General features: G+C 35.9%; 1 protein-coding gene across 1 annotated transcript; it reads right to left on the bottom strand.

The window, feature by feature from the left end:
• Positions 1–678: 678 nt before the first annotated feature.
• On the bottom strand, positions 679–5,467 carry LOC113320247 (heat shock 70 kDa protein, mitochondrial-like). The gene is made up of 6 exons (XM_026568173.1): positions 5,254–5,467; positions 3,471–3,550; positions 3,293–3,371; positions 2,620–3,186; positions 1,913–2,533; positions 679–1,620 (listed from the first exon to the last, which is right to left on the bottom strand). The coding sequence occupies exons 1-6, from the start codon at positions 5,320–5,322 to the stop codon at positions 988–990; spliced, it is 2,049 nt and encodes a 682-aa protein (XP_026423958.1). The 5' UTR covers positions 5,323–5,467; the 3' UTR covers positions 679–987.
• Positions 5,468–26,479: the final 21,012 nt, after the last annotated feature.

Raw genomic sequence — 26,479 nt, 5'->3', positions numbered from 1 at the left:
ATATTCACACACAAAATTAAGCAACATCAATACTACTTCAGTCATCTGCTAAAACGCATTTTGGAGTGGCCATATGACAAAGGAACATGTTTCCTTCCAATACTCTTGAAAAGATCAGCAAATTATTATACTCAAAACTAAATATAAGGAATGCGATTAAACATAGAGAAAGCCAAATTAAGCCAATTTACACAATCGGGACCCAGCAACCCACATAAGGCACAGACCAGATAAAATAGCCAAATTAAGCCAATTTACACAATCGGGACCAAGCAACCCACATAAGGCACAGACCAGATAAAATTCTACGCAAAAAAACAAACTAACTTTATTACCCAGATAAGTTGAAGCTGAAGAGAGCCATCACAGAGAGAGAACTTTAAGCAATAAACTGTAAAACCTATCTAAATGCAAACATTAAGTTGCAGCCACTAAATCCATTACAAGCACATAACATCCCTAAATCGCAGAGAAAGCACAACAATGGCGTCATTAAGCATAGCAAACCATTTCATCAAAACCAGAGATTACATTGTCTGGATTCACCACAACCACTAAAAAATCCTGACAATTACATTGTCTGGTCTACAATTACCAGCCAAGAAGTTCTGCCAGGATTTCTTCTGTCAGTTTAAAATATTTCAAGAGTAACACACGAGCAATTTAGGTCAGAAAGGGTTGGCCAAAATAAACTATATCACATTCATTCCCTTTAGAAGTTGCCAATTTAAACATATTTACGCCCTTTGGAAGTTTTAATAGCATCCGCAACATCAAAAGTAAGAAGAAGAAAACCCTAAGACCTCTCTGCGCAGTGTTTAAATGGAACCTAACCTCACATAGAAGAGAGCTTGAATAAAAAACAAGGTCAACAATTTTAAGTAGTATCCAAGAAACTCAGAATTATTATGATTCACTCACTCTTGAAAACGTAAGCATCACATCACGTACCAATTTCATCCACCAGTCGAATACAACATTGCAGCTCTATTTCTTCACCTCTTCGTATTCAGCTTCTGGAGGTTGCTCACCACCTTTGGCACCACCGTCTGATGAAGAAGAAGAGTCACCGCCCGAACCACCAGCCATGTTTTGACCAATCTTAGAGATCGCCTTGTTAGCAATATCAAGCTTGGCCTTGATCTCGTCCACATTATCTCCTGCAGATGCCTGTCTGAGGTCAGATATGGCATCCTCGATCTCCTTTACAACCTCTGCAGGGATCTTGTCCCTGTATTCGCTCAAGCTCTTGTCCATGCTGTAGAGACTGGTATCTGCACTGTTCTTCATGTCTATCAAGGCCTTCCTCTCCTGATCCTTTTGAGCATGTAATTCTGCCTCATCAACCATCTTCCGAATTTCACTCTCAGAAAGACCTCCAGATGATTTGATGGTAATCTGCTGCTCCTTACCAGATTGTTTGTCCTTGGCAGATACAGTTACAATACCATTGGCATCAATGTCAAAAGTGACTTCAATCTGGGGCAACCCTCTGGGTGCAGGGGGGATACCCGTAAGTTCAAAGTCTCCTAGTAACTTGTTGTCAGAAGCCATCTCACGTTCACCTTGCAACACACGTACACCAACCTGAGTCTGATTGTCAGCTGCTGTAGAGAACACCTGAATCCAATATAACCAGATATAAATATAACAGCAGACAATACAAGGAAACAAAGTATCAAGGCTAAAGAAGGCTATGGATAGTTGAAAATAACAGAAGGTGGAGGTGGGCAGCCAACATTTCAACAAAAATCAAACTACAATACAGAGTGAAGGACAAAATCAAAAAACAAAGCATGCAATACAGAGCAAAAGGCAATAACATATGAAATTGCTCCAATAAGAAAAGCAGCAGAAGATAAGAAAATAAATACTATTGTCAAAAGTGTGAGGAATGGAACTGTGTACTAACCTGGCTCTTCTTAGTTGGAATGGTTGTGTTTCTGTTGATCAACCTAGTAAAGATGCCACCAAGAGTTTCAATACCAAGAGACAGGGGAGTGACATCCAACAATAGAAGTTCCTTCACATCACCACGTAAGATACCGCCCTGGATAGCAGCACCCATAGCAACAGCTTCGTCAGGATTCACACCTTTACTTGGACTCTTGCCAAAGATCTCAGATACTACTTCTTGAACTTTAGGAACCCTTGTCATTCCTCCGACAAGAAGAACCTCATCAATGTCTTTGACTGACACACCAGCATCTTTCAAACAGCTCCTGCATGGGTTCTTGGTTCTTTCAATCAAATGATTCACCAGGGACTCCAGCTTGGACCTAGTCATTGTGATGTTCAAGTGCTTAGCTCCTGAAGCATCAGCTGTGATGAAAGGCAAGTTGATTTCAGTCTGGGAGGTAGATGACAGTTCAATCTTAGCTTTTTCAGCTGCCTCTCTAAGCCTCTGGAGAGCCAATCTATCCTTTGACAAATCAATTGAGTCGGTCCTCTTGAACTCACTGACCAAGAACTCCAACAGGGTGTTGTCAAAATCCTCTCCACCCAAGAATGTATCACCATTGGTAGCTTTTACCTATGTAACAAGAACAGAGCCAGTTAGTTAACAATACGCTAAGAAAAATAAGCATAAGCACATAGCAGAAACAGTCATATGTTTACCTCAAAAACACCGTTGGAAATCTCAAGGATAGAAACATCGAAGGTTCCACCACCAAGATCAAAGACTGCTATGAGTCCCTCCTTATTGTTCATCCCATAAGAAAGAGCAGCTGCAGTTGGCTCATTGATGATTCTCAGGACATCTAAACCAGCAATTCGCCCTGCATCCTTTGTAGCTTGTCTCTGTGCATCATTGAAGTAAGCAGGAACTGTAATCACAGCTTTGGAGACACCCTTGTTAAGATAGGCCTCAGCGGTCTCCTTCATCTTAGTAAGTACAAAAGCACCAATTTGACTGGGAGAGTACGTCTTGCCATTAGCCTCAACCCACGCATCACCGTTTGGAGCCTTAACAATCTTGTAGGGCACCATTTTCATCTCTTTCTGTGTCTGGGGGTCATCATAAAGTCTACCAATCAAACGCTTCGTACCAAAGACGGTGTTGGTTGGGTTGGTCACTGCCTGCCGCTTGGCTGGAACCCCCACAAGCAATTCTCCCTTATTGCTGAAGGCAACAACGGAAGGTGTGGTCCGTGCTCCCTCAGAGTTTTCAATCACTTTAGCAGTCTGTAAAAACACCAGCAACCATTAGTCAAACAGAATATATACACGCCAGGGAGATAAAGAATAAAAACGCAGGATCGAACCAACTTGCAAAAGATCTTAAACTCACCTTCCCCTCCATCACTGCCACACATGAGTTGGTGGTTCCAAGATCAATACCAATAACATCATCACCAGGAGCTTTAGAGCTGCACAAGAAACATAACAATTAGTACTAGCCAAAGCAGTTCATAACAGGAAACCAATTCATCACCTTAAAAAGTAAAATAAAAAAGAACCACACAAACCTGAATAATCTAGCTACATTCCCCAATCTCTCACTCAATGGTGAAGCAGCAGTCCATGCTGTTGCACCAGTTGCAGGCATCTGTGTAGTGAAGGAAAATTAGCATCCACATAATTCCACATGAAAAAACAAGGTACTAGAGAACACCAACCAACACTGAATTGAAATAACAGAAAATGAAACAAAAAAAATCAGAAACAAAACACCATCAATCTCTGATAAACATATGATCAGCTGAATATACTCTGCCAGAGATACATGAAATTCATGTTCAGGAAAGAATTTTATAATTAATGCCAACATACCATAACCACGAAACAGGCTGACCTGAACTGAATGACAAATGAACAATCAATTACAAAGCACATGACTACCTAGTTAAAATCTATCAAAATTTGAAATGTGCGGTCCGAATGGAGCAGATGTGAGCATTAACAGGCCAAAACACACCTGCAACGACGAACACTACGTGATATCCCAGACTTGTAACTGTGCAAACTATAGTATCAATAATGAAGAGAGCACATGACTAAGTCTGGTTAATGTCTATAAAAATCACCCAAAACCATTCATTTAGCTAAATCATCAAAATAAAAGCATAAAAGGAAGAATAGTTCCCAGCCATAACAGGGGCAATACTGGTACACAGTATTATCTGAATATGGAGTTTAAGACTGGGTAAACCATTTGACTATAGCTGGTTATGGGAGATGTAAAGAACTTAACTAAACCCTTATTCCTTACACTACATCACCAGCATCATCTATCTATCTAAAATAACAAAAACAAAAAATTGACTGGCCGAGTAGATAACCAGTGTATGACTGAGAGCCAACTTAATGCACTGCACTTCCAAGTGCATCTCACCAAGTGCATCTCAAGTTGCCATCAAAAAAAATCTATACCTAAACTAGTCTTGAAAAACAGCATACACATACACCACAGGGCCAGCTCAATTATTCAACACATAATCAGAAAAGGAGAATTCACCAATGCTTGCAAAAAGAATAGTTAACTTGAAAAGGAAAAAAGAAAAGGCATCCGATAAAAACAAAGTTGGCTTATAGGTTATGGTTTGGTACAGGAAAATAATGAACAAATCTCCGGGGAAATAAAATAAAAACTGGAGAAACCAAACTGACAGACTAGTACATACACCACTTCCATTATCTACTATCAACTCGGTTATTGTAAAGAACTGCTACAGCAGAGTCCTAGAGACTCTAGATAGACAACAGAACACCACTTCCTTTTAGACTCATACAATAGAATTGCACTGAGGCAGAGACCAAATCTACTGAACAATCCAAAAACAAGACCGAGGGAACCAAATCTACTGAACAACCCAAATATGGTTTAGTCTTCTCTATCGGTTGCAAACACACCAGAACAACCCAACAAATAAACAAAATCCCCAGTGAAAATTAGCACCTAAATTATAAATAACTACAAAATCAACAGCACCCAAAAGAACCCTAAATCAGACCCAGAACCACCAAAATCTCCATTTTTCACTGAAAATTAGCATCTCAAAACAATCATAAACAGTATCACACAGCTACAAATCATCATACAGATACCAAATCAATGAAACAAAAGACCAAAAAAAAACCTGAATCAAACAAAAACTGATGATTTCTTTTCTACATCTAACAAAAAAAAAAATCCTAACAAACCTACCCAAAAAAAAGAAGATAATCATGAAAAGAATCAAAAATCATTTTGAACAAAAAAGAAAAAATAGAACAAATCAGAGAGCTAAAGGTAAACAAAAAAAAACTTACACATCTGGAAGCCAAATCAGTAGATTTAAGAGCAGATCGAGCTGATCTAAGAAGAATAGAAGTCGCCATTAACAATAGAAGATGATTTCAGAAGAACTAATGAGAGAGATTTTGATGAATTTTGTTTAGGGTTTTAGGGTTTTTGTTTTGGACCCTCTTTTCACAGAGAAGTGAGAACTGTTTTGAGCCGCTTAATGAGGTGGTAGAAGTTTCTGGTTCTTTTGAGGGCTTTTAATCACCAAGGTCAAAAATATCATTTCACCTGTCTTGCGCTAAAAGATGCGATGGGAGACTTCTCGATGTTACTATGCCGTAAGATTATTGTTGTCTTGCTTTTTCTAGGCCGTCAAAATATAGGTTCATGTTACGTGGATGCGCTATCATACGTTGGATTTATCTATCCTACCTAAAGAAACGTGTGACTCCAATACATGAAACGTTTTATCATTTTAAGCCAACTATGGTTTCGTTTTCGCCAAGTCGGTTCTATACACCAAGATGGGTTAAAGGCCCAAAATAAGGGCAAAATCGTAAAAGAAAAATGCAAATCATGGATTAAAATGCTGACTAATTCTAAATTCATGTCGCATGTTAGTGGTCAAAATAGAATAGGGATTGTGAATTGATTGAATCATAATCTAAGATGTGCAGCTTTTTAAGGTTGTTTGTAAGGCTTATTTCTATGCACATGCCAAATAAAAATGGTGTTTGGCATACCAGGTGGCATGGCAAACTAATTGCACCACTATGGAAAAATCACGGAGCGATTGACTTTCTAGCGAGCGTTATTGCGAATAATGCAGGCAATATTATGAATATCGCTGGCGTTGTACATTACATCGAGCGATGTAAATAGTATCGTTGGCAATATTATGATTATCGCCTACTAGATATTTTGCAACGACTATTCCCCCCCCCCCCCCCATTAGTTCCTATATATACGCCCTCGTATTTCTCCAAGTTACTCACACCTACTTCAACCTATATTTCACCAATTTTTCTATCTTTATTCTCACTTTAAATTTCATAATCATCAATGGCGAGATCCAGTGAAGAGCAGAATGTTATTATAAATCGGTTTTGATTAGTTGATAAGAAATCTGGATTATATTTGTTCAACCCCTTCAAAATATGATAACAACTTTCGTAAGCGAACTGTTTACCATGTGTTCGCTGCCAATCTGTACGAATTTGTCTTTCAAAATCAACGTCCACCTGAAGACTCTCCTTGCCTGCTCTCTTGGCTTGCATTATCAATGCAACATAAGCGGCTACTTCCATGTTGATTACAATGAAGTGTTTTGTCAATCCTTTTGCATCACGACCATTGATGTTCATGGTTTCTCTTCATATTTACGAAATATATTTTCCCACATGGTGTTACCATGTTATTGTGCACCGTCGATACAATCTTGGGTAAAAAAATAATAATTATGACAAATGCATTCATCCTTTATCATTCTGTATTTTGTACCACGGTCTTTGATTTTTTTACCTTTGCCTATGCCTGGACTTTGAGATTGTGAGTCCATATTACAAGAAATAAAGAATTGTAGATAAGGTGTCATTGTTTTAGATTTGAAGAAGAATATTGAGAGGTTGAGAAATTCTAGAGAGATTTAGAAATTATGTGTGAGTTAAAATGAGATTGAAATTAGGTATTTATAGAGGGTAAAAAATAGTAGTCGTCGGATGAAGATCTGATAAGTGATGATCAGACCGGCGAGCAAACCAGCGAGCGTTATTATGACCATCGAGCGATGGAAACTCTATCGCTCGCTAGAAACTCCATCGTGTATGCCTATATGTTATTCCTGACATATAGGCATATGAGTTTGGCAGTTTGGCATACCCATGATGGGTGCATATGCCAAATATCAATTTTTGGCATGTGCATAGGAATAGGACTAATCGGATTGATGCAAGGAAACAATTAAGTATTAAAATTTAAACGAATGATGAGTGAACCCAATTCTTCTCCTATTATATATTCATTCTCAATTTGATTGTTGTTTCTTTCTCTGATTTTGTTTAAAAAAAAATTGTTAGTGTATATTCATTACAGTGAATCACAACCGCTGACATGCTTGCATGTATGCATTCACCACCAAGCTTATTGTGCCCTCAAAATTGATTTCTTTGTGTTTTTATTCCTTCAACGGACTCCATCATAATGTAATTGACCCTACTACTGTAAAACTTAATCAGGTATCGTTTCCTCTTGCAAAATTAGTTTTTCTATTGGATAATGCATCAGATGTACCAATTTACATCGTTTTGTATGACTATTTTTGAACAAATGTTGTATGTCTTTTGCAAGTATTGTTGGTTAGTGTGCAGTTTTACATTGTAATTTTAAATAGTAACCTGGATTCCGTCAGTTTTACATAAGTAGAGGTCTAAGAGCGGAAGTTTCAGATTTGCACTTACCTTTTTTGCGTTTTTGCGATAATATGTTCTTCTTATGGGTCAGGACGAGGGAGTTTCTGATAATGATACATTATTGATTGTTTAGGTCATTATTGGTCAGGACGAGGGAGTTAAACTGAGTTTTATTGTATGTTTTGTGTGTGATGCTTCTATGCCGACTAGGATTTGGTTTAAGTCTCGAGCTATGAGGAAGGTATGTCATTCATTTCCTCAATTGTGCCAATTCAGTTTTTCTGCAATTAGTGAGTTTTAGTAACCAAACAAGCCAAAAAGAAAATTATTTCCAGTGGTAGTAGTGACACGCAACTCAATATTCGATTAGCTTTGGTTGCGTAAATCTCATTTAACAAAATATATAAACATTAGATGTCAGTTTTAATTATCGGTGTAAAGTTTGACTCCTCTTCTCAAACAACTAGCATGGTTATATTAACTGTTTTTTTTAGGTTCATTGAATTAAATATTCTATTGTGCCTTCTCTAGGCGTTCATTTTAGTGTCTTTAGATTGGATATGAGAGCTCGAATTATGTTTCTTAATTGACTCCAATTGTATAAATAAACATTAGTGTTTTTGGTGAATCTTATTTTTGCTTGCTTAACAGATAAAACTAGATTGCAGTTTTTTTACAGATTCTATAAATCAGTTGATTATGACTATATATTGTAAGACCTAGAGATTAACAGGAACTTAGGACTGCATAAGTTACCTGGAAGTTGGTTATAAAATATACAAGCCGAGATAATGACGGCCTCCAAAGAACCTTGCAACAAGAATTTTCGATGTTGATCCAACTTCCAAATAAAAGCGTTGACAACCTTGCAACTGGAGATTCTTCTTATGCAAGTCTTAGGAAGCTAAGGATCACCATAGGTAAAATATTTTTCAGTTTTTTAATAAGATTTTGTTTAAATTTCTTGCAAATGTATTGGATTATGTATACAATACACAACATTGATATTTATATAGATTCATTTTTTCCCTGGAAAGATATGGCTTTACATGAATCTTCTTAAAGATATGGCATGCGAGTACTTTATGAGTGGTTTTTAGTGTACCTAAGATTCGTAGTAGCTAACTGTAGGAATAACTAGAATATTTTTCTTTCGCTAAGTATTGAACATTTGTCTGATTGTTAAGGCATGCATGTGTATACAAATACCCTTTATTCTTCCCGTTTTTCCGTTTCATTGTTTTTTGCATGCAGATTTGTTTCTTGAAACCCCAGAATTAGCGAAGAAAACACTAGGGTGGGTAAGACGTTACATAATTACTAGATATATGAAGTTTATTATAATTAGGTATGATGTTCAATGTTTTTGCATTGCAGTTGAGACATGTTTTTCAAAATTTCGTTGGTTCTTCGATTCCGCCTTCCTTCTATCGTTTATTTGATGTGATTTTGGGTTTTGCTTGGCATGTGCTTATTTCACATTGATGGGTTTGCATGCTCTTACTTTGGTTGGCACAAGTTAAATTTACAGCTCCTCTGCTATTTACTTCCACACGTAGATTCGTTATATTTGCATGTCAATTGGTATTGTAATTGCACCTGAAAAATTAAGAGAAAGGAAAAAAAAAATACTTTCATGTATATATCTGGTAGTCTTACATGCACGCTTTTGTCAGTTATTTTTTGTCTTATAGTTTCCTCGGTTTTTGTTTGTTAGGAGCTTTGATGTAGTATAATATTAACTAGGAGGTCTAGGATTATGCTTACAGTTGCAAATTTTACTTCCAGCCTGGATGGTGATAGTATGATTTTGGGTGAGGCCAGGTTTGTCTACGGATTAATGTAAGCGAGAAAATCAGTCAAGACCATTTGGGGTGGCAGTCGTATAATTGGCAGACTTTAAGCTTGGGATTTGTTTCTTTCATTTTTTAGTCATTTTTCACTGAGTTTTTGTGATTTATTGCAGTTATTAGTTTTAATTTGAGATAAACACATATAAAGCATATTGGAGTTGGTCTTCATTGGCGGAGTTAAAGAAACTATATGAAGTGGTTAGCCATAATTGGTTAGCCCGTATAACATTTTTTCTTTTTCAGCAATTTTTTGGACTAGCTAGCTAGGTATTAAATAATTTGAGACATCAAATGATTTTATATGTTATACACCCTAATTGCGAAAATTTCCTTCTATAAAGCAGAACAATGTGGCTAGGAACTTCAGGTTCTGATATGGGAGCACGTTCACATCCAAACTCATCTGGTGTAAAGGGTAAAATTTAGCGAATAACAGCCTTAGTGAATATGCTAATGAATGGCGTAAAACTGATAATAATTATAAGTTACTATCCAACTTCCTCTTGAAAGAAATCTAACCAGATACAAGGCAATGTTGTTTTGCATATATTGTGTTTATTGGTAAGGACACAACGAGATGTGGAGTAACACTTTTAAGACAACCTTTTTCTTTATTTTGTGTGTTATTCTTTTATTTTGTACCAACCTATACAAACGTTGTTCTCAATAGGTGGTATGATTTCATATTATGAACTATTTCGAGAGTTGTTCAATTGCTTAGATCTTATAGAAGTATACAAGACACAATCGAAGCAAAATTGGTTTTGATTCACTCGAATCGATTCATGAACATTATACCCACGGTTTGCAAATTTCATTCCTTATTATATAAATGTCTTAGTTCATGAACAAACCAATTTTAGAAAGTAACACATTAAGTATGCGTACGGGTATGCGTACTTAAGTAACCGGATTTGAGTTTGTTTTGGTTTTCAAACTCAGCAGAAATTCACGGACATGAACTTTCCGCTAGTATGCGTACGGGTACGCATACTTAGGTAACCAGATTGAGTTGGTTTTGATTTCAAACTCAGCGGAAATTCACGGTCATGAACTTCCGCCAGTATGCGTACGGGTACGCATACTTACCCAGTCTCCATCAACACAAGTATGCATACATTTGGTTCCCGGTTTTGGACTTATACACTAATGTGCGAACACAATGTATGATATACAAAGTCGGTTACATATTCTAAACTCTCATTTCAATCATTGAAACATTCTTAAAGGATGTTATATAGTGGTTATTCACACACTATTTTTCATCAAAGCGATTTTCAAAAGATTGAAACAATCAACATGACTTTCGTTACTTGTAAAGATGAACTCGGCCAAAGCGAAAGCTTACCAACACATATTTCGAGAAATAGATAAGCGAGATAAACTCGGCTCGAAATAGCAAATGTGTATAATCGAAGTCTATATAGCAATACGACTTTTGTCTCAAGATAGGAGATAAAGTAGATAGACTTTTGAGTGATAGATGAGTTCAAGTCTCCACATACCTTTTAGTCGATGAAGTTCCACCAATTCCTTGAGTAGTTCTTCGTCTCTGTATGATGAACATCGTGGAGTCTAGAGCTCAAATGCACTTTTTATCCTAGTCCGAGACTTAGCTATAAGTAGACTATAAATCAAGACTTACAGTTTTGGCAACTAAACTTGGAAAACAGGATTGAGATAGCAACACTTGCGAGTTCGACCGAGCAGTGCTCTAACAATCCCCCCCCTTGTCAATTTTGGTGACAAAATTATCAATACGTATGGAATACAAAATAAATAAACTTTGCAGCTTCTCTTCCGCATGCATGATCTCCTTGGTTCTTCAACTTTACTCAAAATCTTTGTCATTTCCAAGTACTCCAATGATTCCAGAGATATTCAATGCAGCATCATCGTTGTTGAAGATCTGTAGCCATAACAATGAGAAAACAAAAGCTCTCAATCATTGTTACACAGTTTCATAGTATCATTACACAACATCAAAGTTCAATTGTATCACAACTTCGACAACAATACTATGGTGATATGTATCACTCCCCCTTAATCAATACTCCATCTCACGTGGAAACCACTCCCCCTTACATAGTGATCCGAAAACCATATGTATTTGTAGTGTGAACTGCACATTAATTTTCCCCCATTTTGTCAATAAAATTGGCAAAGGTAAGAAAACTAGTGGGATCCTAATGAAATTTCCATAGAGACATTTCATGACCAAAAGAGCACATATCAACTTTTTAGATACAATCATATAGCTGAAACTAAATGCATTCATCAAGGAGTTTATAAAGATACAAGATAACCCCTATAATATTCCACAACCGCACTCCCCACAAAGATTTGGAAATTAAGTACAAGTTCAATCAAGAACTCTCCCCCATAAAATGCCATTCTTGAAAGAACAATAATAACGACCTTACTTTCACAAGAAAAGAAGGATTTCTTTGGATAATAAATCTCATAAGAATATGAATTTGTATCCAAAATACTCAATTAAATTAACCACAAGAGAACCCATGATTAATTCAATCGGAAATGCTCAACATAAGGAAACTTACGGATCCACACAATATATACATAAAAATATGGATCAGCGAAGATCATTACTGCGGAATAAACAAAGATTCATTCTATCATTCATCACTATTTGCACAATGACATACAATAGACTTAATCTTTGTAAACAAAAGTTCAACATTTCTTCCATCAATATTTGCATAAGACATAAAAGGCTTAACTTTTGTTTGTCAAAAGTTCATTCAATCTTTTATCAATATTTGCGTATCGACATACAACAGACTTAACCTTTGACCATGTATGGGACAATCATAGTTCACGGACGCAAACACACATATCCATAACAAGTTGCAATATATAAAACCATAAAGATTAATACTGCAAAAATCATCTTCCAAACAAACTTTATAATTTAAATAAGTAAATCTAAAAACATTGAAGATGAAAATCATTGGACATAGTTACGTGTAATCACAATAATGATGTGGATCTATCATCCATAATTTTTATCAGTTGTCAAAGATTGTTGGTCTAAGTATATTCAAGGTGATCCAGCTTACATTTTTATGCAGAAATTAAAAAAATTTAAAAAAGGAGTTGAATGAATGGAACTGAAAGGTTTTTGGCGATGTTCAAGTTAAGAAAAAAAGAAGCAGGAGAAAAGGTTAATGTAGCAATGCAATATTCAGATGACCATCCATTTGATGAAGATGCATTCAAAAACTTAGTAACAGCTCAAAATGAACATGCCAGTAGAGAAGTGCAAGCTAATGTAATGCTAAGGCAAAAATCAAGAGAAAAATGGATTCAAGAAGGAGCAGCAAACACTCAATTCTTTCATACCAAGATGGAGATAAGGCAAGCAACAAATTTAATTAGTGAGCTTGAAGATAACAATGGTAATATCATATCTGACCAATCTCTCATTGTTGATTCTTTAGTACATCATTTTAAGCAAAAATTTGAATTTCAAGAAGTTAATATTTCAGAGAAATTATTGGATGCATTACCAAGTCATGAAGAAATCAAGAATATCATTTTTCAAATGGATCCAGAGAGTTCTCCTGGTCCTGATAGTTTTTCAGGTATTTTCTACAGAACTTGTTGGGATATTATTTGTTATGATTTAGTGGCAGCAATTCAATTTTGTTGGAAAAGAAGATTCATACCAAGAGGACCGAACTCTAATTTCCTAGTTCTTCTTCCTAAATGTCAAGGAGCAAAAAAGGAAAACCAGTTTAGACCATTTGGTTTAAGTAATGTACTTTTCAAAATCTTCACTAAAATCATTACAGTAAAAATGAATGGTCTCATGACTAAATTGATATCTCCTCAACAAGCAACTTACATCAAGGGTAGGATTATTCATGAGAAAATTTTGCTTGCCTCTGAGATCGTGAATGAAATGAAAAAGAAAATAAGAGGAGGTAATGTAGCCTTCAAACTTGATATATCTCAAGCTTATGATTCTATAAGCTGGAAGTTTCTTTTTCAAGTTCTGAAAAAATATGGTTTTTCTTCCTCATGGTGTGATTGGTTACTTACACTATTTGAATCAACAAAAATGTCAGTTATGGTCAATGGTGGACCTTGTGGATTTTTTTCAATGGAAAGAGGCTTAAAGCAGGGTGATCCATTATCACCTCTTCTTTTTATGTTGATGGAAGATGTTCCCAGCAGAAACATTTCTTAGTCAGTGAATCAAGGTAAAATACTTCCTATGGTGATTAAAAGTGGTATTCATTCAACCCATCTCTTCTTTGCAGATGATGTTTTTATATTTGCAATGGATCCAAGAAATCTTTAAACAGTTTATTCACATTACTTGATGAATATCAAGCTAGTTCAGGTCAACTAATCAATAAGGATAAAAGTAAGTGTTTCATAGATGGAGTTTCTCATGCTAGGAAACAACAAATATGTGAGATGGTCAATATGGAGTTATCTAAATTTCCTGATAAGTACTTAGGGGTGATTTTAGCTCCTGGAAGATTAACTTCAGCAATGGTCTGGCCAGTGGTAGAAATGATTCAACACAGACTAGCAAAATAGAAGGGCAGATTATTATCTTTTGCTGAAAGGTTAGTTCTTGTCAAATCAGTGTTACGTAGTATTCCATTATACAATATGACTGTTTATAGATAGCCTGCTTCAGTCATGAAAATTTGTGAAAAACTTATAAGGAATTTCTTATGGTCTGGCAATAGTGAAGTTAGAAAATTCAAAACATTATCATGGAAGAGGGTTTGTACACCATACAATGAAGGAGGTCTTGGTATTAGAAGACTGGAAATCATTAACAAGGCTTTTCTTATGAAAATAATGTGGAAAATGGTGAATTCTCAAGATGAATGGGCTCTTTTCTTTGCAGCAAAATTCAAGAATAAACAAGGTCAGTGGTTTGAAAACTGAAAACCATCTTTTGTTTACTCTGGTATTAAATGGGCTTGGTCATCTCTGAAAGATGATATTAAGTGGAATGTTGGTGATGGTGTTGGGATTTCAGTTTGGTTTGATTCATGGTATGAAACGTATCCCATGATTAATGAAATTGGATACTCTGACCTAGTTAAAAACAATATGTAGATGAAAGTGAAAGATCTGATTAAAGAAAATCAATGGGAAATTCCGAATGACTTACAATTTGTTTTTGTTATGAGCAAAATGCCTGCAAAATGGTGGAGCTGACAACATAATATGGAATGGAAGTACAAATGGAATTACTACAACACTGGCAGTGGAAAAAATAAGATTCAAGCAATAACAACTGGTATGGCCTCCTTTCATATGGAAATATTTCTTACATCCTTCCATTGCTTGTAATATCTGGAAACTTCTTCAAGGAGTATATGTGGATGATGAAACAATGAGAAATGAGGGCTATGAAATGCCTTCTAGATGTTGTGTGTGTGTAGCAGAACAAGACAACATGGAGCATACCTTGTGGAGATCTGAATTTAGAACTCAAATCTGGGATTGGCTATGTTCTGTTTTTGTCTTTCCCAGGCCATCAACATTTGCAGATGTATGTCAACCAACAATACATCATAGTCCACTGGTAAAGGAGGTTTGGATCACAACAGCTTGTGCAATAATGAAAGAATTATTGTTTCTAAAGAATTCAATTCTTTTTGAGAATGGCAGGGTCAATACTCACAGCTTTAAAAGTAGCATTATTCAAGTAGTTCATGAAGGAGGTATCAGAATGCGAGGTAAAAGATGGGCTCATGAGTCATGACTATGATTCTCAAATAATCAATTTTTTCAACTTGCAATCTAGGCTAGTTTATCTTAATCCATAGTTGTCTTGGCTTAATTTTTCCTTTAATTCTGCCTTTTGTAATTTTGCTATTAATTTTCAGTTTCTTGTTGTATAACTTTGGCTATTCAATTTAATAAAAAATGTGATTGAGCAAAAATAAAATAAAATAACAGTAATGGCTATTCCAAACTCTAGTTATTCTTCCTAAAAACACAAGAATAAAATTCTCATAAGAAGATTTCCCAAACAAAATAAAATCAACAAGCTAAAGAACAAGGACAGACTTCTAAACCATCAAAACCGAACACGAACTGAAATCAAATAAACGTTTCGGAATCCTCACGAGCCTCGAGGTCTTTGAGCTTGTGATTAACAACATTTACTACTTCTTCAGAGAAGATATCCTCATTGAGAAGATCTTTAACATGTGTCTTTATGAGACCAAGGTCAGAAGTAACCTTTTTCAACTCAGTTCTTAACACATCAAGACTCTTCAAAGTACCAACGAGCTGCAGTTTTGCTTCCTCAAAATATTTAAGAAAATCATGAACCACTTCAGCAGAAATTGTATCCTCATTCTCAACATCCTTATGTGTATAGGCATAGTAACATGAGGCATTAGGATTATCACATTCTTTTAGGGTTCTTTTCTTCCTTCCCTTGGACTCGAAACCAATACCTTTGTCAAGAAAACCTCTTGCAAAACCGCTAGATTTAGAAGAAGACATTCTTGACAAACCACAAAATAACCTAGAGTATGCGTACGTGACTCAAGGGTTTTGATATTTAAATGGTTTCTTAAGGAAGGTAACTTTTAGGGTTTATAAAAATTGATTCGTAACAGTAACATGGGTACTCGTACGAACACAACTTGACCCAACAACAAAGGTATGCAACCAGTCGTATTTTTTACAACAAGACAGAATTTCTGCTAAGTGAAAATTATCACAAGATTTTTGGTTCAATAAATTTTATATCTCCATAGACAAACAATTTAGAGCACACAAGTAGCAGGCAACATAGTTGCAACAAAAACAAAAGAAAAACAACATCAGACACAACCAATACTTAAGCAAAGTTGTTTGCAGACAATAGTTTAGCTATGGACGATAAGAAAATAGCTCAACTAAACAAAAAGCAATTTTACCAATAGTATACTTGATTATTAACACATCTTACTCAACAAGATTTTTATGAGTAAGTTTTCAATCCTTATGATTAATTGACACAAGTATGAGCTCTAAGCTCACTAAGTGAACTATGTTTACGGTTTTTTTTTTTTTTCCTTTCGAATATAGGAAAAAAATCTTTTTGATGTGAAAAATTATCATAAAACTTACTGTCATCATAATATGAGACAAAATTTGAATTCTTATGTCACACTCCGTTTCTTTTTCTCGGGTTTAACAGACCCGTCAGTTGAATTCTGAATTTAGAATCCATAGAAGTCAAACACTCAATTGTTATAAACACTTTTAGGTTACCTAAATAAGGAATTTCTTGTGCCTTTAACATTTTTGGTGTCCTAATAATAAGTGATAGTTTCTTAATGGTGAGTTTGTATTAATCTGAACGCTGGGTGGTGCTTTCATAACCATGATGCATGATTCACACGTGTAGCTTCAAGGGAACATGTGTCAATTTCTGAAAATAAAACTAGAAGGACAGGGAGGAACTCGGTACTGAGGTTTTATCTAGAGCTGTCAATTTATAACCCGGCTTGTTTCAACCCGGCCCGGTTTGGCTTGTTGTCTAAACGGGCCGAGTTAGGGTTGTCATATACAACCCTGCTAGAAAACAAGCCGGGCTAGGGCCAATCCGCGGGTTACCCGTCAACCCGTCAAAATTAATAAATATATCCCTCAATCCCACCAACTCTTTAAAATCCATGATTTGCAAACATATATTAGAATTAGTTAATTTTAAATCAATAAATAAAGCTAATTTTGGATCTACCCAAACAAATATAACAATTTTTAGATTTTAAATAATCAATCAATAAATTAAATTACAACTTAGATTCAGCAATCACATATTTATTCGGGATGTCCTAAATTGATAAAAGGACTAGCATAATTTAAACAATGAGTTAGTCTTACTCACATTAATTTAAACTTATAAAATGATAAAAAAAAGTAAAATGCTTAGTTGATGTTAGGGTTCTCTGCCTAAGAAAACTAAAGCGCCGTAACCGGCTATATCGTTGATTAAGTGGGAATAAAAACGTCCACTTTACAACTCAGTGGTGGGGCTTCTAGTTAAACACCAAATTGACCTAGGTTCGACCTTTACTAAATGAATAATCCTAAACAATCCTAAATTTTAAATTTAATTTTTAAATTGATAACATTAACAAGCCAACCCGCCAACCCGTCAGGATTGACCCGTTTAGCGCTAGGGTTGGGGTTTTGAGCTTGTTCGTGAATAGTACTAGGGCTAGGGTTGACCCTAACCCTAGTACGGGTTGGCAAGCTAGGGACGGGTTGACCCTAGCTTGGCCCGTTTGACAGCTCTAGTTTTATCTTCTTCTTCCCTTTTTTTATTATTTCCCTTTCTTTTCTCTCGGGTGGTTTTCCCTCATCCCCTGAAAGTCCAGAAATGAATGACGGAGATCATGGAAAGTTAGTAATATTTGTAGGGGTTCAATCACATCTAGTTGCAGAAGGCGTTCATGCATCTTTGTTGGATTAGAGATGGGAAGAGGAATTTCTGTTATTCAACATGAGAATTTGATTCGAGGCAAGTGATCTTCAATTAATTGATTCAAATGATTCTCATTAATTTTCCAGTCTGTATATGGCACTAGAAATGCTTGATTAGGCATTTCGATATAAAATGTTTCTTGAATTGAAATTGATGGAAACTAGGGTTCATATCAGTTTTGGGTTTTCCCCTCGCAAATCTGTTAGCAATGACTGATTCGTGTTAAACACTTCCATGGGCATGTTAGGAGCCTATACTAAAATGAAATACTAGCGCACCACACTTAGTGCTAATTTTTGATTACTTTAGAAAATGGATAAAAGTTACTGGATGATTTTAACAAAAATGTTGTATTAGTCTAATCTCATATGCCTCCTCATGCTTACTTTGTATGAGATGACTCTTATACGTGTTGCTGGATTAGTTAATTTGAAGTATTACGTTAAGGACGTTCTTAAACGAAAGGAAATTCATTTCTTTATCATAACTAGCTATAAAGTAGTGATTTTGCTTAATGCTTGGGTGTAAAATTTAAAGATTTTAGTATCCGTAGTTGAATGGATGGAGCATGATGTTTATCTTATATCTATATTCATTTGTATGAGCACATTTATTAATTCATGGTGTGCTTTAGTATGGAATGAATTCCATTTTCTTTCCATGGTTAACTTGAGGAAATGATTCTACTTTAAATGTTTCATTTATGTGATTCTATGGAGTAGCCTTGTTGACAAGCTAGAATGTTTCTGGTTGTTCCTTGACCAACAGCTTGTCTAAGTAGCTCTGTTTGTTATTACCAGGTAATTTGACATAGCCATTTTGAATTTTGGTGTTGCTATCGTTGCTCTTTACTTCATTAGAAATGAAGAGAAGTATGATGCTTTATGGAGTTTGTTGTGCTACTGTGTCTCATGCTAGTGCTGATAAGAAGGATACGAATCCTTGCTTTACATATTATATTGGAACTTATGAATGTTGCTTGACCTACGCTGATTACTATATAGTAGGAGGGTACTCATTCAGTATATATATATATATTTGGTGATGATAATTTCTTTGTTGGTGGAAATTTTCTTGGTTCAAAGTAGATTTGTTACGCCAAAAGTAGATTAAATGAATGATTGGTTGAGTGCCCCTGAAATGTTTGTTAAAAATATTTTAATGCCAATTTTTCCATCAAACTTGTTAGGTTGCATTTTCTTAACCCTCTTATGGTTCGATTTAGTCTTGAATTCTGGGATGGTGTCATTTGTTTATTTTTGGTGGATTCGTACGAGAGTTCTGGATATTTTAGTGCAGGCTATACGATAGGTTATATAACATAAACTTAAATCATTCCTGACAGTTCTGTGTCGAGATCATTGTCCGTATTTTCAGACTGTTGGAGTCTGAGTTAGTTCTAGATGTATTCTATAAGTAACAGAAATTGTGGGTGCATATTAGTGAGTGGTAATTCGTTCAAAGGTTTAATTATGATTTTAATTCAAATGTAATCAGTGCCTTTTCATAACCATTCTTTGTAGTATGCGTACTAAATTGGACAATGTTAGAAAATATGGATATAGATCTGGAATGATTGGTATTTACTCTTAATAGGGTTTTGTATGTTTATGTACTTAATGTGACTGTGAGGTGATGGAAGGGATAATGTCCACATTTTGGATTATGCTTCCCATGTATGTCTGCTTACACATATTCCTTAATCAGTTTACTTGATAGTTGATAAGAGATAGTTACTACCATTATGGGTAGCTCATACTATCTAAAATAAATGACGAACTACGGTCGTGCTTGATCCCTTCGAGCAACGGAGAGGGTACGTAGGCATCCGCTACGCGGCTCAGCACAACTCTGAAAGGTTGTTCATATCCTCTGAAAGGGGTTGGTTGCTGCTTTGCAGTTCATACCATCCATTTGGAGATGATTGTAACCTTGGTAGTAAGAGATAGTTGCGATCAATCCATTGGTTGTTCATACTGCCTAGCGAGAGATGATTGTTACCATCTCTCATTTTTGGCAACTGGCCGCGTAAATTATTAGAGTTGGCAATTGGCCATCTCCCATTTTTGGGCAATTGGCTCGTGTTATTTTGGCAACTGGTCGTCTGTTATTTTTGGGCAATTGGCCCGTGTTAATTTGGCAACTGGTCGTCTGTTATTTTGGGCAATTGGCCCGTGTTAATTTGGAAATTGTCCATCTGTTATTTTTGGGCAATTGGCCCGTGTTAATTTGGCAACTGGCCGTCTGTTATTTTGGGCAATTGACCCGTGTTAATTTTGGCAACTGGTCGTCTGTTATTTTGGGCAACTGGCCCGTGTTAATTTTGGCAACTGGCCGTATAAGTTATTGAGTTGGCAACTGGCTAAATTTTATTTTACGCAATTGGCCGACTCTTATATTTTTATTTTTTTGGAAATTGGATCCCTCGTGGATTTTATGAGTATCATGGTATGGGACACATGCTCATAGAATTCCAACCTTGAGACCAATAAGATTTTTGCTTAGCAGGATCTCAAGTTTGTTGTTCTTGGAATATTTTGCAGGTTAAATGCGAGTTGGTTCCAAAAATTTGAAATTCCGGTTTCTTGAGTGGCGTATTAGGGAGTCGGAGGTTGTCAAGCGGGCCGAAACCCAGTTCCTTGGAAGTCCAGATTCTCTGGTCCTTCACATATTACCAGAAGAATTTTGACTAGAGGAAGTTGACAACATGTTGACAATTTCTTTATAACTTTCGATTATCACCTTTAGGTTATTTCTCATATCATCATTTTTACTCCCTTCTTCTGGAACCTTGTTCACATCAAAAGTAGCCATATCTCCCTTCTTGACAGAAGTGAATTCCGGATCTCTTCTTAGACGATTTTTGTTGAGTCGTATGTTATGCTTCTGAGCATTTGGGGAACTCATTGAAATGACTTTCCTGGTAAAATACACAGGGCGAGTACGAAACCAATTGGTTTAGACATACGAATGTCAGTTACACCTATGAGGATTAAGTTTAAGGTGTGTTGAAGTCGAACACAAGAATTTTTATTCAACCTAGAGTTCCTCTTTTACTTAACATGTCCTTTTGAATCACAAAAGAGACATACTTTCTGATCACGAGGGTGATTAGATAGTACAGACTTAACATCATCGTTTGAAGAGTTCTTCCTTCCATGTGATGTCGAACATCCTTGGTTAGAGGAGGCTATAGGCACATCTTTTTCGATAGGAAGGGATTCCGATTTTACTTCTTGATCTGGAACCTCAGTTGCAATAGAAGTAGATGGTATAAAGGAATTTTTGGAACATCCTTGAATCGAGAGTTTACTCAAGCGATGTTCAATTTCCAAAGCATCCTTTTTGAGGCTTGCCTCAAGGAAGATGCATGAAGACTGAACTTCAGCACTTTTGGAATCATAGTCTCTTACTATACCGAGAAGAACATTGACATTGTTTTTCAACCGATTATAAATCTATTAGCTTGGATTCTAACAAGATTTAGAATCGGTTCACTCTCTTCAGTTGTTTCCCTTTCATCAACGGAGATAGACTCTTTTGAAGGATAATCGGAATAACACATGTCAGTGTCTGTCTGTCTCGTAAGAACACTGGGTTCTTCTATATTTGACATTGACGAATCTTTCTCTTTGATAGACATTGTCGAGACAAATTTTTTGTTTCTGGTGACGCATTTGACAGAGATATTATTATCGTTCATATAGTCAGATCGCTACAAACACAGACTTATAAGGTCTTTAAACGTGTTTGCCTGCTCTGATACCAATTGAAAAGTGGGGATCTATCAACCTCACCCAATAATTCGCTTAGCAACATGTATGGACTAACTCCAGTATACTTTTGAGAAAATCAACTAGACATTCAGACTCAAACTTAATAAAAAGTATATCAAGAAGTTATATCTCAATTTCTCGATTCAATACTTACTCAAGCAAATAGAAATCTGCGAGTCTAATTGAATACAAGAGAAATTAACTTGAACGGTACCCAAGACCAATGTTCAAGTATCAATCAATTTCAATCAACAACCAAAGGTTGGATTTACCAATTGATCGATTCAAGGCACAACCTGTGATATTTCAATTACATAACAAATCATAATGCGGAAAAGAAATAACACATACACCATAAGTTTTGTTAACGATGAAACTGCAAATGCAGAAAAACCCCGGGACCTAGTCCAAATTGAACACACACTGTGTTAAGCCGCTACAGACACTAGCCTACTACAAATTAACTTCGGTCTGGACTGTAGTTGAACCCTAATCAATCTCACACTGATCCAAGGTACAGTTGCGCTCCCTATGTATCTGATCCTAGCAGGATACTATGCACTTGATTCCTTTAGCTGATCTAACCCACAACTAAGAATTGCTACGACCCAAAGTCAAAGACTTTAATAAACAAATCTGTATCACATAGAAAAGTCTACAGGAATAGATAAATCTGTCTCCCATGAAAATACCTACGAGTTTTGTTCCGTCTTTTGAGAAATCAAGGTGAACAGGAACCAATCAATAACCCGGACTTATATTCCCGAAGAACAGCCTATAATTATCAATCGCCTCACAATAATCTTAATCGACTAGCGAAACAAGATACTACGGAATCACAAATGATGAGACGAAGATGTTTGTGACTACTTTTCTATCTTGCCTATCAGATAAATTAATCTCGAGCCAATTTTACAATTGTACTCAATACGATAGAAACAACAAGATCAGATCGTGCAACTACAAAGAAAATAGTTGGGTCTGGCTTCACAATCCTAATGAAGACTTCAAGTCGTTAACCTACAGGGTCTCGATAGAAACCTAAGGTTAAAGGATAATCGACTCTATCTTATACAACTAGTATCATACAGGAGGTGTGAGGATTAGGTTTCCTAGTTGCTAGAGTTCTCCTTTATATAGTCTTCAAATCAGGATTTCCAATCAATGCTACCTTGGTAACAAAGCATTCAGTATTCACCGTTAGATGAAGACCTAATTAGATTCAAGATAATATCTTTCAACCGTTAGATCGAATCTTAGCTTGTTATACACAAATGAAATGCACATTCATTTAGGTTTGTGTAACCGTACCTAAACGTGTACACCTAGTTGGTTCAACAGTAGTTAACCAAATGGTTAGCCATATGAGCACTTTCATATCAACCATATTCATAACTAGTTCAAATGGATCAAATTAACTAGTTCTAGAGTTGTTCAATTGCTTAGATCTTATAGAAGTATACAAGACACAATCGAAGCAAAATTGGTTTTGATTCACTCGAATCGATTCATGAACATTATACCAACGATTTGCAAATTGCATTCCTTATTATATAAATATCTTAGTTCATGACCAAACCAATTTTATAAAGTAACACACTTAAGTATGCATACTTAATTAACCGGATTTGAGTTTGTTTTGGTTTTCAAACTCATCAGAAATTCACGGACATGAACTTTCTGCTAGTATGCATACGGGGACGCATACTCAGGTAACCGGATTGAGTTGGTTTTGATTTACAAACTCAGCAGAAATTCACGGTCGTGAACTTTCGCCAGTATGTGTACGGGTACGCATACTTACCCAGTCTCCATCAACCATTTAGTACATACACAAGTATGCATACATTTGGTTCCAGGTTTTGGACTTATACACTAATGTGCAAACACACTATATGCTTATATCCAAAGATGGTTATATATTACAAACTCTCATTTCAATCATTGAAACATTAATTCTTAGAAGATGTTATAGAGGTTATTCACACACTATTTTTCATCAAAGCGATTTTCAAAAGATTGAAACAATCAACATGACTTTCGTCACTTATAAATATGAACTTGGCCAAAGCGAAATCTTGCCAATACATATTTTAAGAAATAGATAAGCGATATAAACTCAATTCGAGAAAATGTGTATAATCGAAATCTATATAGCAATACGGCTTTTGTCTCAAGATAGGAGATTGAGTAGATAGACTTTTGAGTGATAGATAAGTTCAAGTCTCCACATACCTTTTAGTCAATGAAGTTCCACCAGTTCCTTGAGTAGTCTTCGTCTTTGTATGATGAACGTCGTGGAGTCTAGAGCTCAACTGCACTTTCTATCCTAGTCCGAGACTTAGCTATAAGTAGACTAGAAATCAAGACTTATAGTTTTGGCAACTAAACTTGACAAACAAGCTTGAGATAACAACCTTACGAGTTCGACCGAGCAGTGCTCAAACTCTATCAATATTCAATATTCAGTAATTCATCAAACAAGCAATATTTGCTCAAACGAGGAATATTGATCCAACTATTAATATTCAGTAATTTTATCCAGACGAGCAATATTGCTCAGAGTATTAATATTGATTCAACTATCAATATTAAACAATTAATCATACGACCAATATTTTCTCAGACTATCAATATTCATCATGTTGGTTCAATTATCAACATTTATTCGAGACTATACGTCCCAACAGACATGTGCAACCCATGAATCACAGAGCATTCGACAATCATGCTCGATTGAATAATATTTAGACTTATCGTATATTCAAGTCAACAACTAACTAATTAAATACACGTATTCCCTGCAGACTCCATAAATTATGAGACATCAGTCATGTCACATGGGGGATATTAATTAGGGTTTTGGTCTGGCGGCCTACGACACGTGTATTCATCCACGATGAGAAATTTGATTAAGTCGTGAAAGCAGTTGAGGGAGTTAGCAAATTAGTGGGTGGACAATCAACCAAGTCTCTGCACGACCCGGAACTGGTTAAACCACAATTTCCCACTTTCCCACTCTTTCACGCGAGCAACCGTCACATTTACTGGAGATCAATGTGTCTACATTCTAGCAATATAAATAAGTTTCTGAATTCACGATTTAGGACGACATTGGTCGAATAGACAACATCCGTCTAACCAAGAATCATCATATGAGCAACAATCTCTCTCAATTGAGCATAATTCAAACTTATTCTTCATTTGCAGAAACCCACAACACATCCATAATCCTTGATCATCATTGTCTCACACACTTCTCAACTTACCTCCTACATATCAACCCTCTTCCCTCTTTGTGACTAAAATTGACTATCGAACGACTATTTCTTGGTTTAGGCCGGAGTCTTACAGATTGATCTCTCAAAACCAAAGCATTCCCGTGCAGTGCATCTGTTTGAGATTAGGTAGTTTGCTCGGTTGAGGAGTCTCCATCCGCACGGTCGTCTCTCTAATTCCTGAAAAACCAACAAATCGTTTTTCCCCATCAACAAAGGTATAATTGCGTTCCCTACGCTTCTAGAACCACGCTGGATTCTGCACACTTGATTCCTTTAGCTGATCTCACCCACAACTAAAAGTTGCTACGACCCAAAGTCGAAGACTTATAAAAATATTTGTCTCCCACATATAAGTCTATTCTGATAGATAAATATGTCTCCCCCAGAAGTACCTATGAAGTTTTGTTCCGTCTTCTGATAAATCAAGGTGAACAGGAACCAATTGATAGTTCGGTATATAGTCCGAAGAGCAGCCTAGAAATATCAATCACCTCACAATAACTTAATTATATGGTAGTATAAGAAGTTATTGTGGAACCACAAAGAATGAGACGACTCTAAAATGAAGTCTTCAAGTTGTTAACCTATAATGGTTTTGGAAAAACCTAGGTTAAAGGAGAATTGACTCTAGTCGCAACTAGGACACAGAAAAGTGTCGAGATTAGGTTTTCCAGTTGCTAGAGTTCTCCCTTATATAGTCTTTCAAATCAGGTTTGCTTACAATCAAAGCTAAGATAACTTAGTAACAAAGCATTCAATATTCACCGTTAGATGAAAACCTGATTAAGATTCAAGCTAAGTTTTCTTAAAACCAAAGCAATATATCTTAACCGTCAAATGGTCTTAGCTTGTTACACACAAATGAAATATACCTTCATTTAGATATGGGTAACCGTACCTAAACGTGTATATTGAATTGGCTCAATAACAGTTAACTGAAGTTATCCATACGAAAACTATAGCTTCCGGACTTTGGTCTTGTCTAGCCGTTTGCAAACAAGGTTCTCGGACTTTAACAGTTAAAACCATTCGCATACTAGCTATGCAAACAAGGTTCCCGGAACTGAATCATACCAAAACAGTTTGCATACTAGGTACACATACTGTGTTGTATCCATATAAAGGTATTTGTTCTAAACTCCCATTTCAATCATTGAAATATCCTTAGAAGACGGTAATTGGATGTGTCACACAAACCATTAGTTTATTATTATAATTTTCAAGTGATCGAATGATCAATACAAAACTTTCCAAGTCAACATCAAATGATTATCTCACACAAATCATGTAAGATGTTTCAAGGCAATTTCCACATGATAATTTTTTGACTTATTATTTAGTTTTCAACAAATAATTATTTCCAACTAAGCTCGTCAGGAATAATGATGAACGTAGCTAAACCAAAAAGCTTCCAACACATATTTCGAGAAATATATAAGCGAGTTAAAC

The sequence above is a fragment of the Papaver somniferum genome, chromosome 11, assembly GCF_003573695.1.
Source record: "Papaver somniferum cultivar HN1 chromosome 11, ASM357369v1, whole genome shotgun sequence".
In the NCBI taxonomy this organism is placed as follows: Eukaryota; Viridiplantae; Streptophyta; class Magnoliopsida; order Ranunculales; family Papaveraceae; genus Papaver; species Papaver somniferum.
Note: the sequence above shows the minus strand (reverse complement) of the source record. Positions and strands in the feature narration are given on the sequence as shown.